Source organism: Arachis ipaensis, chromosome B4, assembly GCF_059453495.1.
Source record: "Arachis ipaensis isolate K30076 ecotype BB chromosome B4, ASM5945349v1, whole genome shotgun sequence".
In the NCBI taxonomy this organism is placed as follows: domain Eukaryota; kingdom Viridiplantae; phylum Streptophyta; class Magnoliopsida; order Fabales; family Fabaceae; genus Arachis; species Arachis ipaensis.
In genome coordinates, this window is record NC_142439.1 from 136167224 (window position 1) to 136186873 (window position 19650).

At 29.9% G+C, this 19650-nt stretch overlaps 2 protein-coding genes across 2 annotated transcripts; one reads left to right on the forward strand and one right to left on the reverse strand.

The window, feature by feature from the left end:
- The first annotated feature begins 318 nt into the window (after positions 1-318).
- On the forward strand, positions 319-1255 carry LOC107637128 (uncharacterized). Its single transcript, XM_088485012.1, has 3 exons — positions 319-750; positions 864-1016; positions 1115-1255. The coding sequence occupies exons 1-3, from the start codon at positions 319-321 to the stop codon at positions 1253-1255; spliced, it is 726 nt and encodes a 241-aa protein (XP_088341138.1).
- A 53-nt stretch (positions 1256-1308) lies between these two features.
- On the reverse strand, positions 1309-5938 carry LOC148569368 (uncharacterized). Its single transcript, XM_088485013.1, has 2 exons — positions 5326-5938; positions 1309-1367 (listed from the first exon to the last, which is right to left on the reverse strand). The coding sequence occupies exons 1-2, from the start codon at positions 5936-5938 to the stop codon at positions 1309-1311; spliced, it is 672 nt and encodes a 223-aa protein (XP_088341139.1).
- Between the last annotated feature and the right edge of the window lie 13712 nt (positions 5939-19650).

Sequence of the window (19650 nt, forward strand, 5' to 3'; positions counted from 1 at the left end):
ATCAAGATTGTATTCTCTTATTATTTTTATTTTATTAATAATATTAATAGCTTTATTCTAGAATTACTTATTAAATATTTCATAAAACTACCGTGTGCTTTTGCTAGGACTAAACATGACTGATGACGAATTGAAAAACTTCAGCCTTATTGAGATTGAGAAGATACTCAACAGCAATGCGAAATCTTTAAGAGACTATCAATCAATGCCATATCCTGAGATGTCTGATGTTCGCCTTTTTTAGAATAAGTTAATAGAGGAGAAGTTAGCATATGCACAAATGAGTTGACTCATACAAACTTATATACGGAACAAAAGATGACTCATGAGCAAAGGTTAGTATTCAATGAGATACTCAATACTGTTATTACAGACTCTGGTAGTTTTTACTTCCTTTATGGGCATGGTGGGTGTGGTAAGACATTTATTTGGAATGGACTTTCTTCTGCTATTCGGTTTAGAGAAAAGATTGTTTTAAATGTCGCATCCAGTGGAATTGTGTCTTTACTCCTACCTGGTGGCAGAACGGTTCATTCTAGATTTTCAATACCCATTACAATTACTGATGAATCTACTTGCAATATCAAGCATGACAGTTTGAAGGCTGAGCTACTCATCCAAAGTAGCTTAATAATTTGGGATGAAGCTCCAATGCTCAATAAAATGTGCTTTGAAGCACTTGATCGGACGCTCAGGAATCTTATGTTAGTTACCAATCAACATAAGACACATCAACCATTTGGTGGTAAGGTTATTGTTCTAGGAGGTGATTTCAGACAGATTTTCCGGTGATTTCGAAAGGGAGTAGACACGATATATTGTCATCAGCTATTAACTCATCCCATTTGTGGTCGTTTTGTAAGGTTCTGAAACTGTATATGAACATGAGGCTTCTAATGTCTTCTTTAGATCAAGATGGAGCTGAAATGAAAAGATTTGCTAATTGGATACTTGATGTTGGAAATGGAAATATTGGTTCTGTTGTTGGTGATAAATCAGAAATTAAAATTCCAGATGTCTGTTGATTACAACTACTGATGACCCTCTCTTTCATTTGGTAGACTTTGTATATCCAAATTTGTTGCAAAACATGTCAGATTAAAGGTATTTTTAGAGTAGGGCAATTCCTGCACCCACGCTTGAGAGTGTCGAGAAGGTAAACGATTTTGTCTTGACAATCTTTCCAGAGATGGAAAAGGAGTATTTGAGTTCTGACACAACATGTCAAGCTGATGAGAATGAAGATGTACAATAAGAGTGGTTCACACCAGATTTCCTAAATGACATCAAATGTTCGGGACTAACCAATCACAAGTTGACTTTAAAGCTAGGAGTCGCTGTAATGCTACTACGAAACATAGACCAGACTTCAGATTTATGCAACGGGACAAGATTAATAGTTAATAAACTTGGCAGCAACATAATTGGAGTGACGGTAGTGACCGGTAGAAATATTGAAGATAAAGTGTACATTCCAAGAATGAACTTGATCCCTTCAAATTCAGGGTTGCCATTTAAGTTTCAACGGAGACAACCTCCATTAACAGTATGCTTTGCAATGACCATTAACAAGAATCAGGGTCGGTCAATCATTATCATATGTAAGACTTTACTTGCCAAAATCAGTGTTCACCCATGGGCAACTTTATGTTGCTTTGTCAAGAGTTAAGAGTCGCAATGGTCTCAGGGTTTTAATTCTAGACGAAGACGGCAATCTAAAGTCATCAATAACAAATGTCGTATTCAAATAAGTTTTTAATAATATTTAGGTAAGAATAATATTATTTTCATTTTAATAGCATGTTATGATTTACACTTTTGTATAAATATTTACTATAAATATAACAAATTTATCTATAACTCTGTTTTCATATTTGAGATGAAATATGTAACAAGGAGCATAACATCATATGCCAATTGCTTTTCTAATGAAGTTAGTAAGATACTAGGTTGTCGATAAATTTTTATTAGCCTTTGATATAAAATTTAGTGTAAAATTAACATGCTATTATTACAGTTATATATGTTCTTATTTTTTTCATGTCTCCCTCCTTATGGTTCAAGCATATTATAGACTTTAAACTCTTCTATTTACTTTTTTACTTTTAATAAAGATAAAACAGCATATTCAGTACGTTTATTATATAATGGCGATGATCGTGCTATACTAAACTCAAAAAATTTATAATTATAAAATATTATTTTCAATTTAACATGTCAAATTTAAATATAAACCTGTACATCGCACGGGTTTAATACTAGTAGTAATACAAATGGGGAGCTCATATGCTGACATGGCGCTCATACGTTGAGTCTGGGAGTTTATTTGTTTATGTGTCATCACTAGAAATTTTTAGAATTATATTTATAAATTATAAATTATTATTTGTTTGGTTTGTTATTTTCAAATTTTAAATTATTTGTTTAGATTGTTTTCTTAGGTTGTTATTTTTTAAATTTTAAATTATTTTATTTAGGTTGTTGTTTTTTAAATTTTAGATTATTTTACTTAGGTTGTTATTTTTAAAATTTTAACACTATTTTATAAATTTTGTTGATTTTTTTAAAAAATTGCAGCTACATACGTCCTTTTACATATATTTACGTTGATTTAGAATTTTAAAAATTATTAATATATTTATTTACTTTATCTATATTGTTTTACTTAGGTTATTATTTTTTAAAATTTTAAATCATTTTATTTAGGTTGTTGTTTTTTAATTTTTAGATTATTTTACTTAAGTTGTTATTTTTTAAATTTTAAATTATTTTACTTAGGTTGTTATTTTTTAATTTTTAACACTGTTTTTTAAAAAATTGTTAATTCTTTTTAACTCTATTTTTTAAAATTTTGTTGTTTTTTTTAAATTACAGTTATATACGTCCTTTTACATATATTTACCTTAATTTAGAATTTTAAAAATTATTAATATATTTATTTACTTTATCTATTAGTCTCAATTCAAATTTAAATTAAAGTCAATTAAATTTAAAAAATTTTAGCTATGAGTCAACTATAAAAGTATAAGTTATAAGATATGTATAGCACCATAATTCAAAGTACATCAATCCCTTTCTCTATATATATCCAAAATCTAAAATTTTTCTACTTATTCCAATGGTTACTATTCACAAAATTGCAGAAATCAATCCTATCATTGACAATTTGTGTGTATGTGTACGAGTGATACGATTATGGACACTACCAAGTTACGAAAATTCTCCATTGCCATACTCAATTGAGATGGTCTGACTTGATGAAAACGTTAATTTTCTACTAATATTTTTTATATTATTTTAAATTTATATTATTTATATTTTAAATTTGTTTGTTTATCCCCATTTAATTGTTCTTTGATTTTTGTTTATTAATTCTAGGGAGAAAAAATACACGCTTCAGTTAAGAGGGCTTTTGTGTCTTTATTCATGAATTTGCTAAGAGAAGGAATATCTTACCAAATAAGATATTTTGGTGTTAGACTTAATGAAGGTAACTTTAAGACTACACATCATGAGTATGTGATTAATTTAAGCTAACATACAGATGTGCAAAGACTTCCAGAATTATCAGGTATCCCATGATATGGATTTAATTTTGTCAGTTTTGACACTCCCAATGCTCTTGGGTACGATTACACCTATTTAGTTGGTAAGTTTATTATTTTAGAAAAAGTATAATTTATTTATAAATTTATTTATTTATAAATTTATTTAGAAAGAGGATAATTATGATACAGCAGAGCGAAAAAATACACCTACACTTTTGCTCAACCTAATTGATAAGACCTTCATCTTTATTGTTGAAGTTTAAATATATGATAATCCACATTTTTCACCTTTTATAAAGTTAAGAAGATGACTGATAATGTGAACTTCATAAATAAATTCAAAAAAGCTCACCTTATTCAAATTGTGAGTACAGTTATAAGTGTACTTTCCATTAATATAATATTTATGTTTCTAATCTTCCTTATTAAAAACTAATTTATTGACTAATTATCTACTAATTTAACGGGGTTTATATCCTACCCACCTAATAAAGAATTTTGCCCTCAAAATTCAAATCTAGTTACCTGTAAAGAGATGTGGATAGTCCTTTCGCATATCTGATTCGAGCTCCCAAGTATGTTCCTCGATACCAGCTCGACTCCAAGCTACTTTTACCAATGATACTTCCCTTCCGCGTAATCGTTTAATACTGATATCATCAATTCTCAGCGGAATTACTCGGAGTGTTAGATCTTCTCTTACTTGGATTGGTTCTGGTTCCAGAACATGACTTGCGTCAGGAGTATACTTCCGAAGCTGCGATACATGAAACACATCATGCAAATTCGAAAGATACGGCGGTAAGGCAATTATATAAGCCACTGGCCCAATTCTCTTTAGGATCTCAAACGGTCCAATATAACGGGGATTTAGTTTCTTAGTCTTAATAGCTCTTCCCACTCCAGTGGTTGGTGTAACTTTCAGAAAGACATGTTCTCCTTCTTCAAACTCCAAAGGCTTTCGCCTCTGATCAGCATAGCTCTTCTGGCGGCTTTGGGCTATAAGCATTCGACTACGAATCTTCTTTATCTGCTTAGTCGTTTCAGCTATCATTTCAGGCCCTAATAAACTCCTCTCTCCAGTTTCATAGTTCACTTATCCTAGTCACCATAGCTTCATGAGTAGCATTATATACTTTCAAATCATAACCTAAAACCACCATTCTCAATCCTAATTCATGGGCCTTTTCAAATGCAATAAATGAATGACTTCCTCCTGAATCAAATAAAGCATTTAAGACTTTACCAGCCATTTCACAATTACCTCTAATAAGTGTCTCGGATCCCTCAGCACCAATGGTAGAAGTGGTGTATACTCTCCCCGGCTGCTGTACCCTACCAGTCTCATACTTCTTCTTCTCAGGGCAATTACTGGCTATATGCCCGGGCTGTCCACAGGAATAGCACACTCCAAGTCCTAGTCTGCACGGAACTCCAGGATGATACTTTCCGTACTTCTGACAATTCAGATCCTGCTGTGGCTACTTCCCAAACCTTTTCCCTTAATTAGCAGTAATATTCGGCCTTCTGTAATTACCTTGACCTTGAGTCTGCTGCGGAACAAAGCCTCCACGCTTGAAATTCCTACCTCTCGGAGCAAAGTTCCTCCCTGAAGGCCTCTGAAAAGGCACCCTCAAACTCCCTTTCTCTGCTGCCGCCTTCCTCACACAATCCTCAGCCACCCTACTCTTATTCACCAATTTAGAAAACACCCTGATCTCCATTGGGGCAACGAAGCTCAGAATATCACTCCGAAGACCTCCCTCATATTTAATACATTGCCATTCGCCAAAATCTTCTGGTGCCCCTTGACAGATACGAGAAAAGCGACACAACTTCTCAAACTTACTAGTATACTCAGCAACAGTCATCTGTCCCTTTTTTAACTGCATTAATTCAAGTTCCTTGGCATTTCTGGCTGAATTAGGAAAGTATTTCTTATAGAATTCTGTTCGGAAAACCTCCCAAGGAATTGCAGCACCATCAGGATGTAGGATACATCGTGTTCCCTGCCACCAATACTGAGCCTCACCTTGCAGCTGATAAGTTCCAAATTCAACCCATTGCTCTTCAGGAACCTGTTGGGCTTGCAACGTCCTTTTCATAGCCTGAATCCAATTATCTGCATCAGTGGGATTTGAGGTTCCCCTAAAGGTCGGAGGGCGAACTTTCAGAAATGTAGCAAGTGTCATAGGACCGTCCTCATCATTATTGTTCCCATGATTACCCTGGTTTATCTGATTACCCAATGCCTCGGCTGTCGCCTGCATAGCTGCAGCTATATTTCCCAGGGCAGCCATAAAGTCTACTGGATCAGTCCCTATGGGGGCAGGAGTAACGGTGCCTGTCCTACCTCTACCTCGCCCGCGACCGCGTCCGCGAGTCGACATCTGGTCCCTATACACACCAAACAAGTGATATTAAGTTGATCAGTCTCAATATCGCAGGTCTAATGCTTTAAGTTCCAAATGCATACTCACAAACGTTTATGCCATATATATCAATCAGATATCCTAATAGCACATACACACATATACAGAGAATGCACAGAAGTACAATCAGTCCGTCTTTCAGGCTCTATAGGAACGAACTGCTCTGATACCATAATGTAACACCCTACCACACTAAGCTTTACGCTTAAGTCGTAAAATAGAGGTGGTGTGGTATTACGACCTCTAAAATAAAATGAGTACATATAATAGCAGAAGAATTATAATATGCTAGGAGCCTTGAAGAATAGAGGAAACAAAAAAAATCGCAAAATAAAAGCGCAACGCTCAAGGAACGAGTTAACCTGCGTGCTAAGGAAACCATAACTATTAAACTTGAGATAACAGAAGTAGGAATAGAGTGCCAAAAATACAAAATAACAAGCTCCTAACTCAGCCTGTGAAGTCAAGACTGGCCGGAGAATATTTACACATATATACATACATATCCAAAACCCAAAAGTACATACACACAATCCTGCCTCTCCATAAACCTCTAAGAGGATCAAAAAGGACAAGTTATACGGAGAGAAAGCTAAGTACATATATATATATATCACTGTACAACAAAACTATACAACAACACTATCCAGTAACCCCTCCGCTTTAAGAGTCCAGACGCCTAACGAGATGGCTCCCGACCTGCATCTGAAAAATAACAACATAGTATGGAATGAGAACCGGAGGTTCTCAATATGGTAGAGGTGCCACGCACATAATATATAAGGTCCTGGGAATGCCAGAGGCAATCCTAGAACGCCGACACTCGGATTATAGAGCTTAAAGTATTAAACAGAAGCCATAAAAGGTGGTTTTCTAAAATATTTAATCCTAACTTAACTTAACCTTAAATCTAAGTCCTATACTGCCATTCCTCCATACCTCCAACTCCATCATGCATTTTCACAGACAAATAGACAGATAAAGGCAAACACAAGAAGGTTACAACTACTGCAGGTAACAAATATACATTTAGCATGGCAAATACAGATAGGCACACCCAATTAGAGCACAAGCAAGTAATTCAAGTAATATGCATATGATGCATGCCTGTCCTATGACTGATGATGCTCATCTGTCGGTTATCCAGCCAACCCGACAAGTCTGAATTGTCCTTAGACTGTCCCCCGACGTGCATCCCCAAAAGTCTATGCATAGATTTTTCTCAAATAATCAATATTGCTCAATGGGGGTAACATTCCTGGGAATTTATATAGTGCCCGGTCACACTTACGTCGTAGGGTCAACAGAGTATCGAGTTTTCAACCTGGTACACGTGGTGGCAAGCCACGGCACTTAATCCAGGGAATCTCGTATCTCAGATTATTCAAATTCATAAGCCATATAATTAATTCAATTATAATTCATCAACATCCACATCATTCTCAATTGCATCTCATTCATCATCATACATTAAACATATTCAATCATTATCCTTCATTATCACACCTCCCATTCCGTCCATCAATAGTTCCAATTCAAAACATAATTCATTCTTTGCTAAGAACCAAACATCAAACTTAAAACATACTCATTTTCTTAATAACTCAAAATCAAACCATATAACCTTTAAATCTAAATCTCTTTTAAATAATCATCTAAATAAAAATCTCTAATTTTTATAAAATTTCGGCAGCATCTCCTCTAAAACTCGGACTTTGCCACCCTTTTCGGGTCCAAACCTGCATTCTTTTCAATTCAACATACCCTTCCTCATCATCATAACAGTCACCACAATAAATCTACCTCAGATAAACAATTATACTCATACAACATTCAAATCCAACAACCCAAAATTCAACTAAGAATCATAGTTAATAAATCCTAGGCTTTTAACACAAAATACCTCATTATCACAACAACCTCCACAATAGTTATACCTCAAATCAATAATTCACCAAATCATTAGTTAATCAACAAGCACCAAACTAACCATGTTCATCAACAATAATATTCAACCATAATTCTCTCCAAATTAACATAACAACATTCACCATCCAAAATTAATAACTAATTATCCAATAAACTCCAACCAAATATATATTCATCGATAAATTACTAAACATTAAACATACACCTGCATTCCATCTTATCCTATGGTCATCTAACCTAAGTTTTCACAGAACATTATATATTAAATTCAAGAAACCTAAACCATACATTGGCCGATTTCCACGTAACGACCAAAGCTATTTATTCAAAACCAAGACAGCCCCTCAAAACTCAACTAATCCGCTTCCTCCAAGTTCCAGTATTCACAATTTCAAGCTCCAATTATTTATTCACAACCTAATACACATTCATAACACATATATATCCAATTTAATACTCAAAGCTCAAATTCAATAAAAATAAAATAGAATTATCGTATCCTCACCTTACCCAAGCTTTACATAAATAAGAGTGAATGTTTTTCTCAAGCTAATTGGATCCTAAAACATCAAAAATCAAAGAAACTCAACCTTCCCATTGAAAAATCCGAAAATTGGGGGAAAAGAGGGCTGAGAGTGATTAAACAAGTTACCAGTGAAATTGTTCCGGTAGAAATGTAGAGCTCGACGCGGTGGACGCGTGGCCGCAAACGGTGCGGCGATTGGAGCTCGGACGGAGAAGTTACGGGATTTTGAAAAGTGACGTAAGGGGTTGGAAGTGTTTTCTCCTCCCTGAAGCTTTCACGCTGCTTGCAGGTGAAATGGGGAAGAAAGGGGCTTTCGGCCTCATTTAAAAGGGCTGGTCCGGTTGGACCGACGGCCCGGTTCGAGTCCGGTTTAATCGGTTCGGCCCGTTCGGTCCAATTTTGGACCGTTTTTTTTTAAATTGGTGTCAAAATTCTCGTTTCGATGAGCTCTATCTTAATTTAATATAATATTTATGTTTCTAATCCTCCTTATTAAAAACTAATTTATTAACTAATTATCTACTAATTTAACCGGGGTTTACAGTAACAGAGAGCACAACATCATATGTCAATTGCTTTTCTAATGAAGTTAGTAAGATACTAGGTTATCGATAAATTTTTATTAGCCTTTTGATATATAATTTAGTGTAAAATTGACGTGCTATTATTACAGTTATATATGTTCTTATTTTTTCATGTTTCCCTCCTTATGGTTCAAGAATATTACAGACTTCAACCTCTTCCATTTGCATTTTACTTTGAATAAAGATAAAACAGCATATTCAGTACGTTTATTATATAATGACGATGATAATGTTATACTAAATTCAAAAAATTTATCATTATAAAATATTATTTTCGATTTAACATGTCAAATTTAAGTATAAGCTCGTGCATTGCACGGGTTTAACACTAGTAGTAATACAAATGGGGAGCTCTTATGCTGATGTGGCGCTCATACATTGAATTTGGGAGTTTATTTGCTTAGGTGTCGTCACTAGAAATTTTAAAATTTTATTTATAAATTATAAATTATAAATTATTATTTACTTAAGTTGTTACTTTTCAAATTTTAAATTATACTTTTTTAGGTTGTTAAATATTTAGTTTTTAATATTGTTGAAATAATTATTTATTTAGATATCATCATTAAAAATTTTTTAAAATTATATATTATTATTTGTTTTGGTTGTCATTTTTTAAATTTTAAGTTATTTGCTTAGGTTGATACTTTTTACTTTTAATTTATTCGCATATTACTCTTTTGAATTTTTAAAATTTTATTTATAAATTATAAATTATTATTTACTTAGGTTATTACTTTATAAATCTTTATAGTAATACAAATGGAAAGCTCTTATATAAATGGGAAGCTCTTACGCTGACGTGGCGCTCATACATTGAGTTTGGGAATTTATTTGTTTAGGTGTCGTCACTAGAAATTTTTAAAATTTTATTTAAAAATTATAAATTATAAATTATTATTTGCTTAGGTCGTTATTTTTTAATTTTAAATTAAACTTTCTTAGGTTGTTAAATATTTAATTTTTAATATTGTTGAACTAATTATTTACTTAGGTGTCGTCACGAGAAATTTTTTAAAAATTATAAATTCTTATCTGCTTAGATTGTTATTTTTTAAATTTTAAGTTATTTGCTTAGGTTGTTACTTTTTAATTTTAATTTATTTTTATATTACTCTTTTGAATTTTTAAAATTTTATTTATAAATTATAAATAATTATTTGCTTAGGTTGTTGCTTTTTAAATCTTTACCGTAATTTAAATGGGGAGCTCTTATACTGACGTGGCGCTCATACGTTGAGTTTGAGAATTTATTTGCTTAGGTGTCGTCACTAGAAAGTTTTAGAATTTTATTTATAAATGATAAGTTATAAATTATTTACTTAGGTTGTTACTTTTTAAATTCTAACTATGCTTTCTTAAGTTGTTAAATATTAAGTTTTTAATATTGTTGAAGAATAAATTACCATTTGTATCCATGAAAGATACAAATGTATCCATATAAGAATAAAATAACAATTGTACCCACGGAAGATAGCTTCTGTGTGCCAAGAATACCCAGATAGGGTATTCTTGGCACACAGAAGCTATCTTCCGTGGTTATAATTGTCATTTTATTCTTATATGGGTATATTTGTCAGCATCTGTATCTTTTATGGGTACCAATGGTAATTTATTCTATTGTTGAATTAATTATTTGCTTAGATGTCATCACTAAAAATTTTTAAAAATTATAAATTATTATCTGCTTAATTTGTTATTTTTTAAATTTTAAGTTATTTGCTTAGATTGTTACTTTTTAATTTTAATTTATTTACATATTACTCTTTTAAATTTTTTAAATTTTATTTATAAATTATAAATTATTATTTGCTTAGGTTGTTACTTTTTAAATTTAAGTTATTTTCTCAGGTTGTTATTTTCTAAATTTTAAGTTATTTTGTTTAGGTGGTTATTTTTTAAATTTTAAGTTATTTTGCTTAAGTGGTTATTTTTAAATTTTAAGTTATTAGTTGTTTCTTTTTAAATTTTAAGTTATTTATAAATTACTCTTTTAAATTATAAATTATTATTATTTTTTAAGTTGTTACTTTTTAATTTTAAGTTATTTGTTCATAAATTAAAATTTTTGAAAAAAACTAATTTAAATTTATTTTAGTTCAAATTTGTTCCTAACCTAATAAATTCACGTGATTATTGTATGAATCAACTCGAATTAATTCAAATTTATTCCAAAGTTAATAATGATAATAATTAATAATTAATAATTATTCAATTCATTTTCGCGTAACAATAAGGTACCGAACTTAAGTTTGGTGTCATTGATGACTATGATTGTGTATGTTTTGTAGTCTTTGATAAGGAGGTAAAATAAGTATTGAAAAAGAGCTGTACAGAAATACTTGATTCACTCTTATTGGTAGGTTCTAACAAATGTATATTTATTTCTAGACATATTGACAGAAGTATTTTTAATGACAATTTTTATATTTTTTATTATTAATATGTTAAATGATACCCTGGAGAAAGGAAATTCATCAGATACACTTAAACTTTTGCTCAACCTAATTGACAAGACCTTTTTCTTTATCGTTGAGATCCAAATATTTGATAATCCACATTTTTTACCTTCTTATAAACTATAAAGTTAGGAAAATAACTGATGACGTGGACTACATAAATTAATTTAGAGAGGCTTTCTTTATTCAAATTATAGGTGCGGTTACAATTATAATTTCTATTAAAAATCAATTAACATTTTTTGTGGAAAGGTTGTGGTTCTAGGAAGTGATTTCAGATAGATACTTTCGATAATTTCGAAAAGGAGTAAATACTAGATACGATATATTGTCATCAGTTATTAACTCATCCCATCTGTGGTCGTTCTGTAAGGTTCTGAAGATGCATACGAACATGAGGCTTCAAATGTCTTCTTTGGATAAACATGATGGTGAAATGAAGAGATTTGCTAATTAAATACTTGATGTTGGAAATGAAAATATTGGTTCTGTTGGTGATGATGAGTCAGAAGTTAAAATTTCAGAGATGGTCTGCTGATTACAATTACTGATGACCCTCTCTCTTATTTGATAGACTTTGCATTTCTAAATTTGTTCCAAAATATGTCAGATTACATGTATTTTTAGAGTAAGGCAATTCTTGCACCCACGCTTGAGAGTGTCAAGAAGGTAAATGACTTCGTCTGGACAATCTTTTTAGGGATGAAAAAAGAGTATTTAAGTTCTGACACAACATGTAAAGCTGATGAGAATGAAGATGTACAACAAGAGTAGTTCACACCAGAGTTTCTAAATGACATCAAATGTTCGGGACTACCCAACCACAAGTTGACTTTGAAGCTAGGAGTCGTTGTAATGCTACTGCGAAACATAGACCAAACTTCAGGTTTATACAACGGGACAAGGTTAATAGTTAACGAACTTGGCAACAACATAATTAAAGCGACGGTAGTGATATTTTTTGGTAGAATTGGCGACAAAGTGTACATTCAAAGAATGAACTTGATCCCCTTAGATTCAAGATTGCTATTTAAGTTCCAATAGAGACAATTTTCATTAACAATATGCTTTGTAATGACCATCAATAATAGTCAGGGTCAATCATTATCACGAACAACTTTACGTTGCTTTGTCAAGAGTTAAGAGTCGCAGTGGCCTCAAGGTTCTAATTCTGGACGAAAATGACAATCCAAAGTCATCAACAACAAATATCATGTTTAAAAAAGCTTTTAATAATATTTAGGTAAGAAAAATAGTATTTTCATTTTAATAACATGTTATGATTACACTTTTGTACAAATATTTATTGTAGATATAACTAATTTATTTATAATTCTACTTTCAGACTTGAAATGAAATGTGTAATAGGGAGCATAACATCATATGCCAATTGCTTTTCTAATGAGGTTAGTAAAATATTATGTTGTCGATAAATTTTCATTAGCCTTTTGATATAAAGTTTAGTGTAAAACTGACATAGTGCTATTACAATTATATATGTTCTTATTTTTTCTGATATCTTTTCTTATGATTTAAGAATATTATAGACTTCAAACTGTTTCATTTGCATTTTACTTTGAGTAAAGATAAAACAGCATATTCAGTACTTTATTATATAATGACGATGATAGTGTTATACTAACTCAAAAAATTTATAATTATAAAATATTATTTTTAATTTAACATGTCAAACTAAAATGTAAGTCCGTGCAGCGCACGAGTTTAACACTAATAACTTTTTGAAAGAGAGGGATAAAATTTACCGCATAGAAAATTCCTTTTCATTAGATAAATATACACAAGAATCGATCAATCAGTTAATTCAAGGACTAAAAGTAAAAAAAAAAAAAAAAAAAAAAAAAAAGAAAAGCAAATAAGCCAAATTATTATGACAATGAAAATATTTAAAAGTAATTTTAAACGGGATTCTTTTTTTATTTAAGTATTTTTTTTTTGTTTTTTTATTTAATTTATTTAAGTCACAAAAAAATAACAATAAAAATTATTACTAATAAGTTTAATTTTTATATACGGTAAAGAGTTTTAGGTTATCATTTAATAGAATTTATATTTTAAATAAATTTTTAAATAATAAATTTAAAATGATTTACTTTTTTATAATATTAAAATATCTTAAATGATTTGTATATTTAGCTTATCTAAAAATTAAAATGTTTACTTATTATTATTTTTTAAAATTTAATTTTCAGTCATTTAAATTTTAAAGGAATTTTATACAGACAATTAATTTTTTAATTTATTATTTAAAAAATAATCTAATTGGATAATTGAGTAAATTTTTTTAGAGTAAAATATTATTTTTATCTCTATTGTTTGTGGTAAGTTTTAAAATTATTTTTAACATTTAAATCATTTTATTTAAGTCATTAATATTTTAAAGGGTTTTTTACTTAAATAAAATGTATGGGAGTCAAAATTACCTGATTCCCCTAAAACGAATTCTGTAACGTAAATCCCCTCTTGGTATTATTATATAAATCGTCCTAGGCTGCATAGGGTTACATAAAACGTAAATCATCTTAGCCTGGGACGATTTATGCATGAACATGTTAGGCAAATCAAACGTAAATCGTGGCAGGGTCTCCAGGGTTAGAAGAAGAGCATAAATCGTTCCAGGGTGGTAAGTTTTACGTGTTAATGGGCTAACTCTCACTGGGCTGTCACGATTTATGCATTATTGGGACCCTATTGAGCCTGGCACGATTTATGTTTGTTTTCGTAGGGACGATTTATGCCCAAGTTAGTAACCCTAAGGGTATAAACAGTAAACACAAAATTACATAATCATATCTTTTTTCATTTCATGGAACACAAAATTACACAAGACATATGTGCCTTTATATAGGCAATGCTTCCCACTAAAATAATAATTTATGAATCACAAATCAATTTTGTAATGACCACCATTTTATGAGTTGACTTCATGAATCTTCTTTCAATTTGCATTCATGTAGTTTTCATAATCTTCTAATTTCAATTCAATTTGATTTTGAATTTTTTCAATGTTATAGAATATTGTAGTTGTGCTATTCTCTTGAGTGTTCTTCAAAAATCTTCAAGCTTCCGATATATTAGCTTCTAGCAATATCTAGCCAATTGATGATTATTGTATTCAACTCAAACTTTGCTTCTTCAATTCTTTAACCATGTTTCGTGAAGATTCTAGCCCATACAAATTGATTTAAAATTTTAATCAACACTTTTAAATATTATTAACTAACTACCAACCAAAAATAAAAAAATTTGCTTATCCTTTAGTATTTTTCAATTATATATTATTACCTTTTAAAAAGAAACTCTTACTTTATAAAAAAAAATTATGTTACTTGTCACCAACTTTTATACAAATTTATCCAAATAAAATATACAATAAAACAAAACTATACAAGATTTTTCAATTAAATACTTCCCGAAAGGGCGAAGATGAAAAATAAAATTCACAACTACTAACACTACTATTTATTAAAATAATAAAATTTAATAACATATATCAATTTTTTATTATATTATGATTATTAAAATTATTTTAAATTGTGCAAATTTTATTGAATACAATCCATATAATTTACACCTATCAAAAATTACTTTTATTACAATTTATAAAATATAACAATTATAATTTTTTTAAAAAAATATTTTTTTCAAATACCAGCTTTAACAAGCTACCAAACTAGGCCTGAAGCACCCAAGGAATCTACGTAAAAAACTGAAGATCAACTCGATCAATTGGAGAAAAAAATAAAATTAAAGTAAATATTAGTTTCTTGTTTATATCCTTAGGGTTACTAACTTGGGCATAAATCGTCCCAACCCAGTTAGTGTTACGAAAACAAACATAAATCGTGCCAGGCTCAATAGGGTCCCAATAATGCATAAATCGTGGCAGCCCAGTGAGAGTTAGCCCATTAACACGTAAAACCTACCACCTGGGACGATTTATGCTCTTCTTCTAACCCTGGAGACCCTGCCACGATTTACGTTTGATTTGCCTAACATGTTCATGCATAAATCGTCCCAGGCTAAGATGATTCACGTTTTATGTAACCCTATGCAGCCTAGGACGATTTATATAATAATACCAAGAGGGGATTTACGTTGCAGAATTCGTTTCAGGGGAATTAGGTAATTTTGACTCCCATACATTTTATTTAAGTAAAAAACCCTATTTTAAAATCGTCTCAATGTTATCCTACAGTTAGTGATCTATTAACAGAGTTGATAGTAGGATAAAATTAAGACGATTTTAAAACATTGAAGACTTAAATAAAATGAAAACGTTAGAGGCAAAAATGATACATTTCTCTTAAAAGAATTAACAATCAAGAAAAATATTTGTAAAATAACTAGTATTTTTTACTTATTCAATATTTTTACTTATCATATAATACTTGTAAAATAATTAGTAAATAAGTTTTTTTTTTTTGTAAAAAAGAACATGATACATATACTTTAAAGTATAAATTAGGGTTAATTATAATTTTAGTTTCTATGGTTTAAGCTAAAAATAAAAATCGTTTCTAGTTTTTTTTTTTGTGTGTTCAAAATCGTCCATAACATTAAATTCTCTCTCTCTCATACTCACAAGTGAAGTCGTTTCTCCCTCTTCCAACTTTTTTGTTCTTTTTTCCTATTCACATCTTATCTATCACAGTGTTCTTTTTGTTTCTTCTCTTTTCAGCGTTGGCTCTTTTCTCTTTTTCTCTTTCTTTCTTATTTTTGTTCTTCTCTATTTCCTCTTCTTCTTTTTTTCTCTTTATTCTCTACTTTCTCTCTATGTGTGTGTTAATTGTGTGGTAGTCTGGTAGAGGATGGTTAAAAAGAAGCGGCAGAGATGAGGATTGGAATAATAGATCTGTCATTCTTGCTCTTTCAATCTTGCTCCCTCCTACTTTAAATATCTATCTATTTTACGAATTTTAGTTTGAGTTATGTTAATCAAAATAAATAAATTATTGTTGTTGAATGTATTTGGAGGAGAAATTTTGTTTCAAAATGGGTTTGTTGGTAGTGTTAATTATTGTACCGATGGATGTTTCTTTGAAATTTGTAGATTACAAGTGAAAAAATAGAAGGGGAGCTAAGTCATCGTCGCCTTCACCGGAAGTTGTTACCGTTGTTGCGTTGTTATTCTATGTTGGGGTTGGGAAGGGTGGAGGCAGTTAAGAAGAAAAAATTTGGAGAACTGAGAATGATGGTGACTAGAAAAAAAAGGTACTTTTGTTCGAAGGAATAACGATTTTAAAATAAAATTCAACCTTAGGAACGATCTTTTTTTTTTTCTCAAAAGATAGATATTATTTTATTATTATAAAATAATAATGTTTTCATAAGGAAGTACAAAAGAAGTTGGGTATTCTCAATTATCACCAAATGTGATTGGAACACAAATAATTTAAGAAAGAGTAAAGTAAGAATAAAGAGAAATTATTAGCATTCATTAGATATGGCTATTGAGTTCACGCTGCTAGCTTCTTGCACTATCTTCGGCGCTGGGCTTATTAGCTTCTCAAAGACATATCTATTCCTAACTTTTCAAGTGCTCCAACACAGCGCCGCGATGAAGAGGATCTTTTGTCTACCTTCATTTGAGTTGCTGCCCAAGATAAGGCCCGTTGCCACCAATTGATGAAGGTCTCCTCTTCTATCTGCCATAAGTCAGGGGTTATTAAGTTTAGACTCCAAATTATTGAAGACAGAGGGCATTGGAACAAGGCATGAAAAATTGATTCATCTTTCAGCATACATCTTGGGCAAGTGGCGGGGGTGGATGCAAATCGGCTATAGATTTGTTGCAAAACCGGAAGCTTTTCATGAAGACTCTTCCATAAAAAAATCTTAATTTTATGAGGTAATTTCAATTCCCAAATGCTATTCCATACTCTATTGTTCTGTATGTTCTGAGGCATCAATGAAGTACGAGAATGAAAGAACCCATAAGCAAGTTTGTATCCTGATCCAACTTCGTATATACCAGATTTTGTCCAGCACCAATTAACTTCATCCTCTGTTGGTTTGATGGAAAAAAATTTATTGCATATATCAATTGAAAAAATTGACTCAATCAAGTTTCTGTTCCAGCTTCTATCAGGATTTAGTAGCGCACTAACATAATACACTTGCAGATTCGGTGGGATTGTGACTGCAGCTTGATGGACATTAAAGGGCAATGGTGGTAGGAGCCATGGATCATGGAAGATGCGGACATTAGCACCAGACCTTATTTTCCATAACAAGCATTTCTCAATCACCTTGCGCCTTTCAAGAACACTTCTCCAACCCCACGATGATATGCTTTCTATCTCTGCATGTAAGAAATCTGTATATCTGAAATATTTAGCTTTGAACATTCTTGACAGTGTAGAATTATGGTATTTTATTAGACGCCAACATTACTTACCCAATAAGACCAAATTTTGTGCCCTTCGATCTTTGATCCCCAACCCTCCATCTTTCTTTGGTCTCGTCATTGTGTCCCATTTAATCCAAACCATTATTCGTTCTGCGCCTTTTTGACCCTACCAAAATTGCGAAAGCATGCTATGAATCTCAGTTAACAGCGTGTTTGGGAGCTTGAAACAAGAGAGTGTGTAAATAGGAATCGCTTCTCTCACTGCTCTCAATAGCGTGTGCCTGCCACCTGAGAACAATAAACTTCTTTTCCAATCCATAATCCTCTTCGATCTAAATAATAAAGACTAATTATACATTTTTGTCTCTAGTATATCAAATTATTTTAATATTTAATTTAAATAAATTTTATTTTTAATTTTAAAATAAATTCAATAATATTATTTTTTATGGTACATAGTTATTTCATTATTTTTTAATTATATCTAAATTATTCTTAATCACATTACTTTCATTCTAAATAAATTTTTTTTCAGTTTTACTCAGATTTTTATTCATTATGGAATACTTGTAAAATGGCTAGTACATAAACTTACAAAAAAAATAATATATATACAATAAAGTATAAATTATACTTTTCTGTCTTTAATTTACCTAACTTCTTTAATATTTAATTTAATTAAATTTTAATTTTATCATTCAACAATATCAATTTTTTATGGTAGATAATTATTCAATTATTTTTTAATCACATCTAAATAAATTACTCTTAGTGACATTACTTTTATTTTAAATAAATTTATTTTTTTCAATTTTACTCTTAATCACATTACTTTCATTTTAAATAAATTTATTTTTGATTAAAAACAAAATTAAAAAATAAATTAAATCATTATCTATAGTAAAAAAATAAAATTATTGAAATTTTTTTTAAATGTTAAAAATAAAATAAAATAAAATAAAATATTAAAAATGTTCGATATATCAAAAACAAAAAGTATAATTTATACTTTATTGTATATGTACAATATATTTTTTTTCTAGAAATTTATATAACCATTTATAAGCATGAGTAAAAATTTTAAATTCGTAATAAAATTTATTTTGTTAAAATTCATTTTACTTTATTTGTTAATTCTTCGAAAAATAATGTATCATTTTTGTTGTTCAAAATTTTGTCCTATTTAACTCCCTAACATTTTAAAATTATCTCAATATTATTATATCGTTAGTTCTATTAACAAATTACTAACATATAACAACATTAAAACGATTTTAAAATGTTAAGAATTAAGATAAGACGATTTAAACATTAAACGCAACATTAGAATTTATTTTAAATATTAAATATTAAAAAAAATATATTATTCAATTCTTTATTATGTAACTAAAATGAATCTTGTATTATTTTAAATTTAATTTTGATAAACTGATAAATATAAAATTATTTGGATAACTGTAGATACAGTTCATATAAAATATAGTTAGTTTTGTATAAAGTTTTTTATTCCGATAATTCATCAAAAATAAAATTTTTTATTATTATATTAGTGAAAAGTAAAAACTTTTAATTTTTTAATAACTATAATATTTTTTTTTAGTGACTAATAACTATAATATAAATGTATTAAAAATTTAATTTTTTTTGTATTTTTAATAATTTTTTAATTTTTAATTTTAATATGTATTTTTAGAACTAGTTAAAATTTATATTTTTACTAATTTATGTAGTATTAATTACATTAATTAATTAGTAATCAATTAATCTAACAGATTAATCCATTCCATTTGAAGAAAGAGACT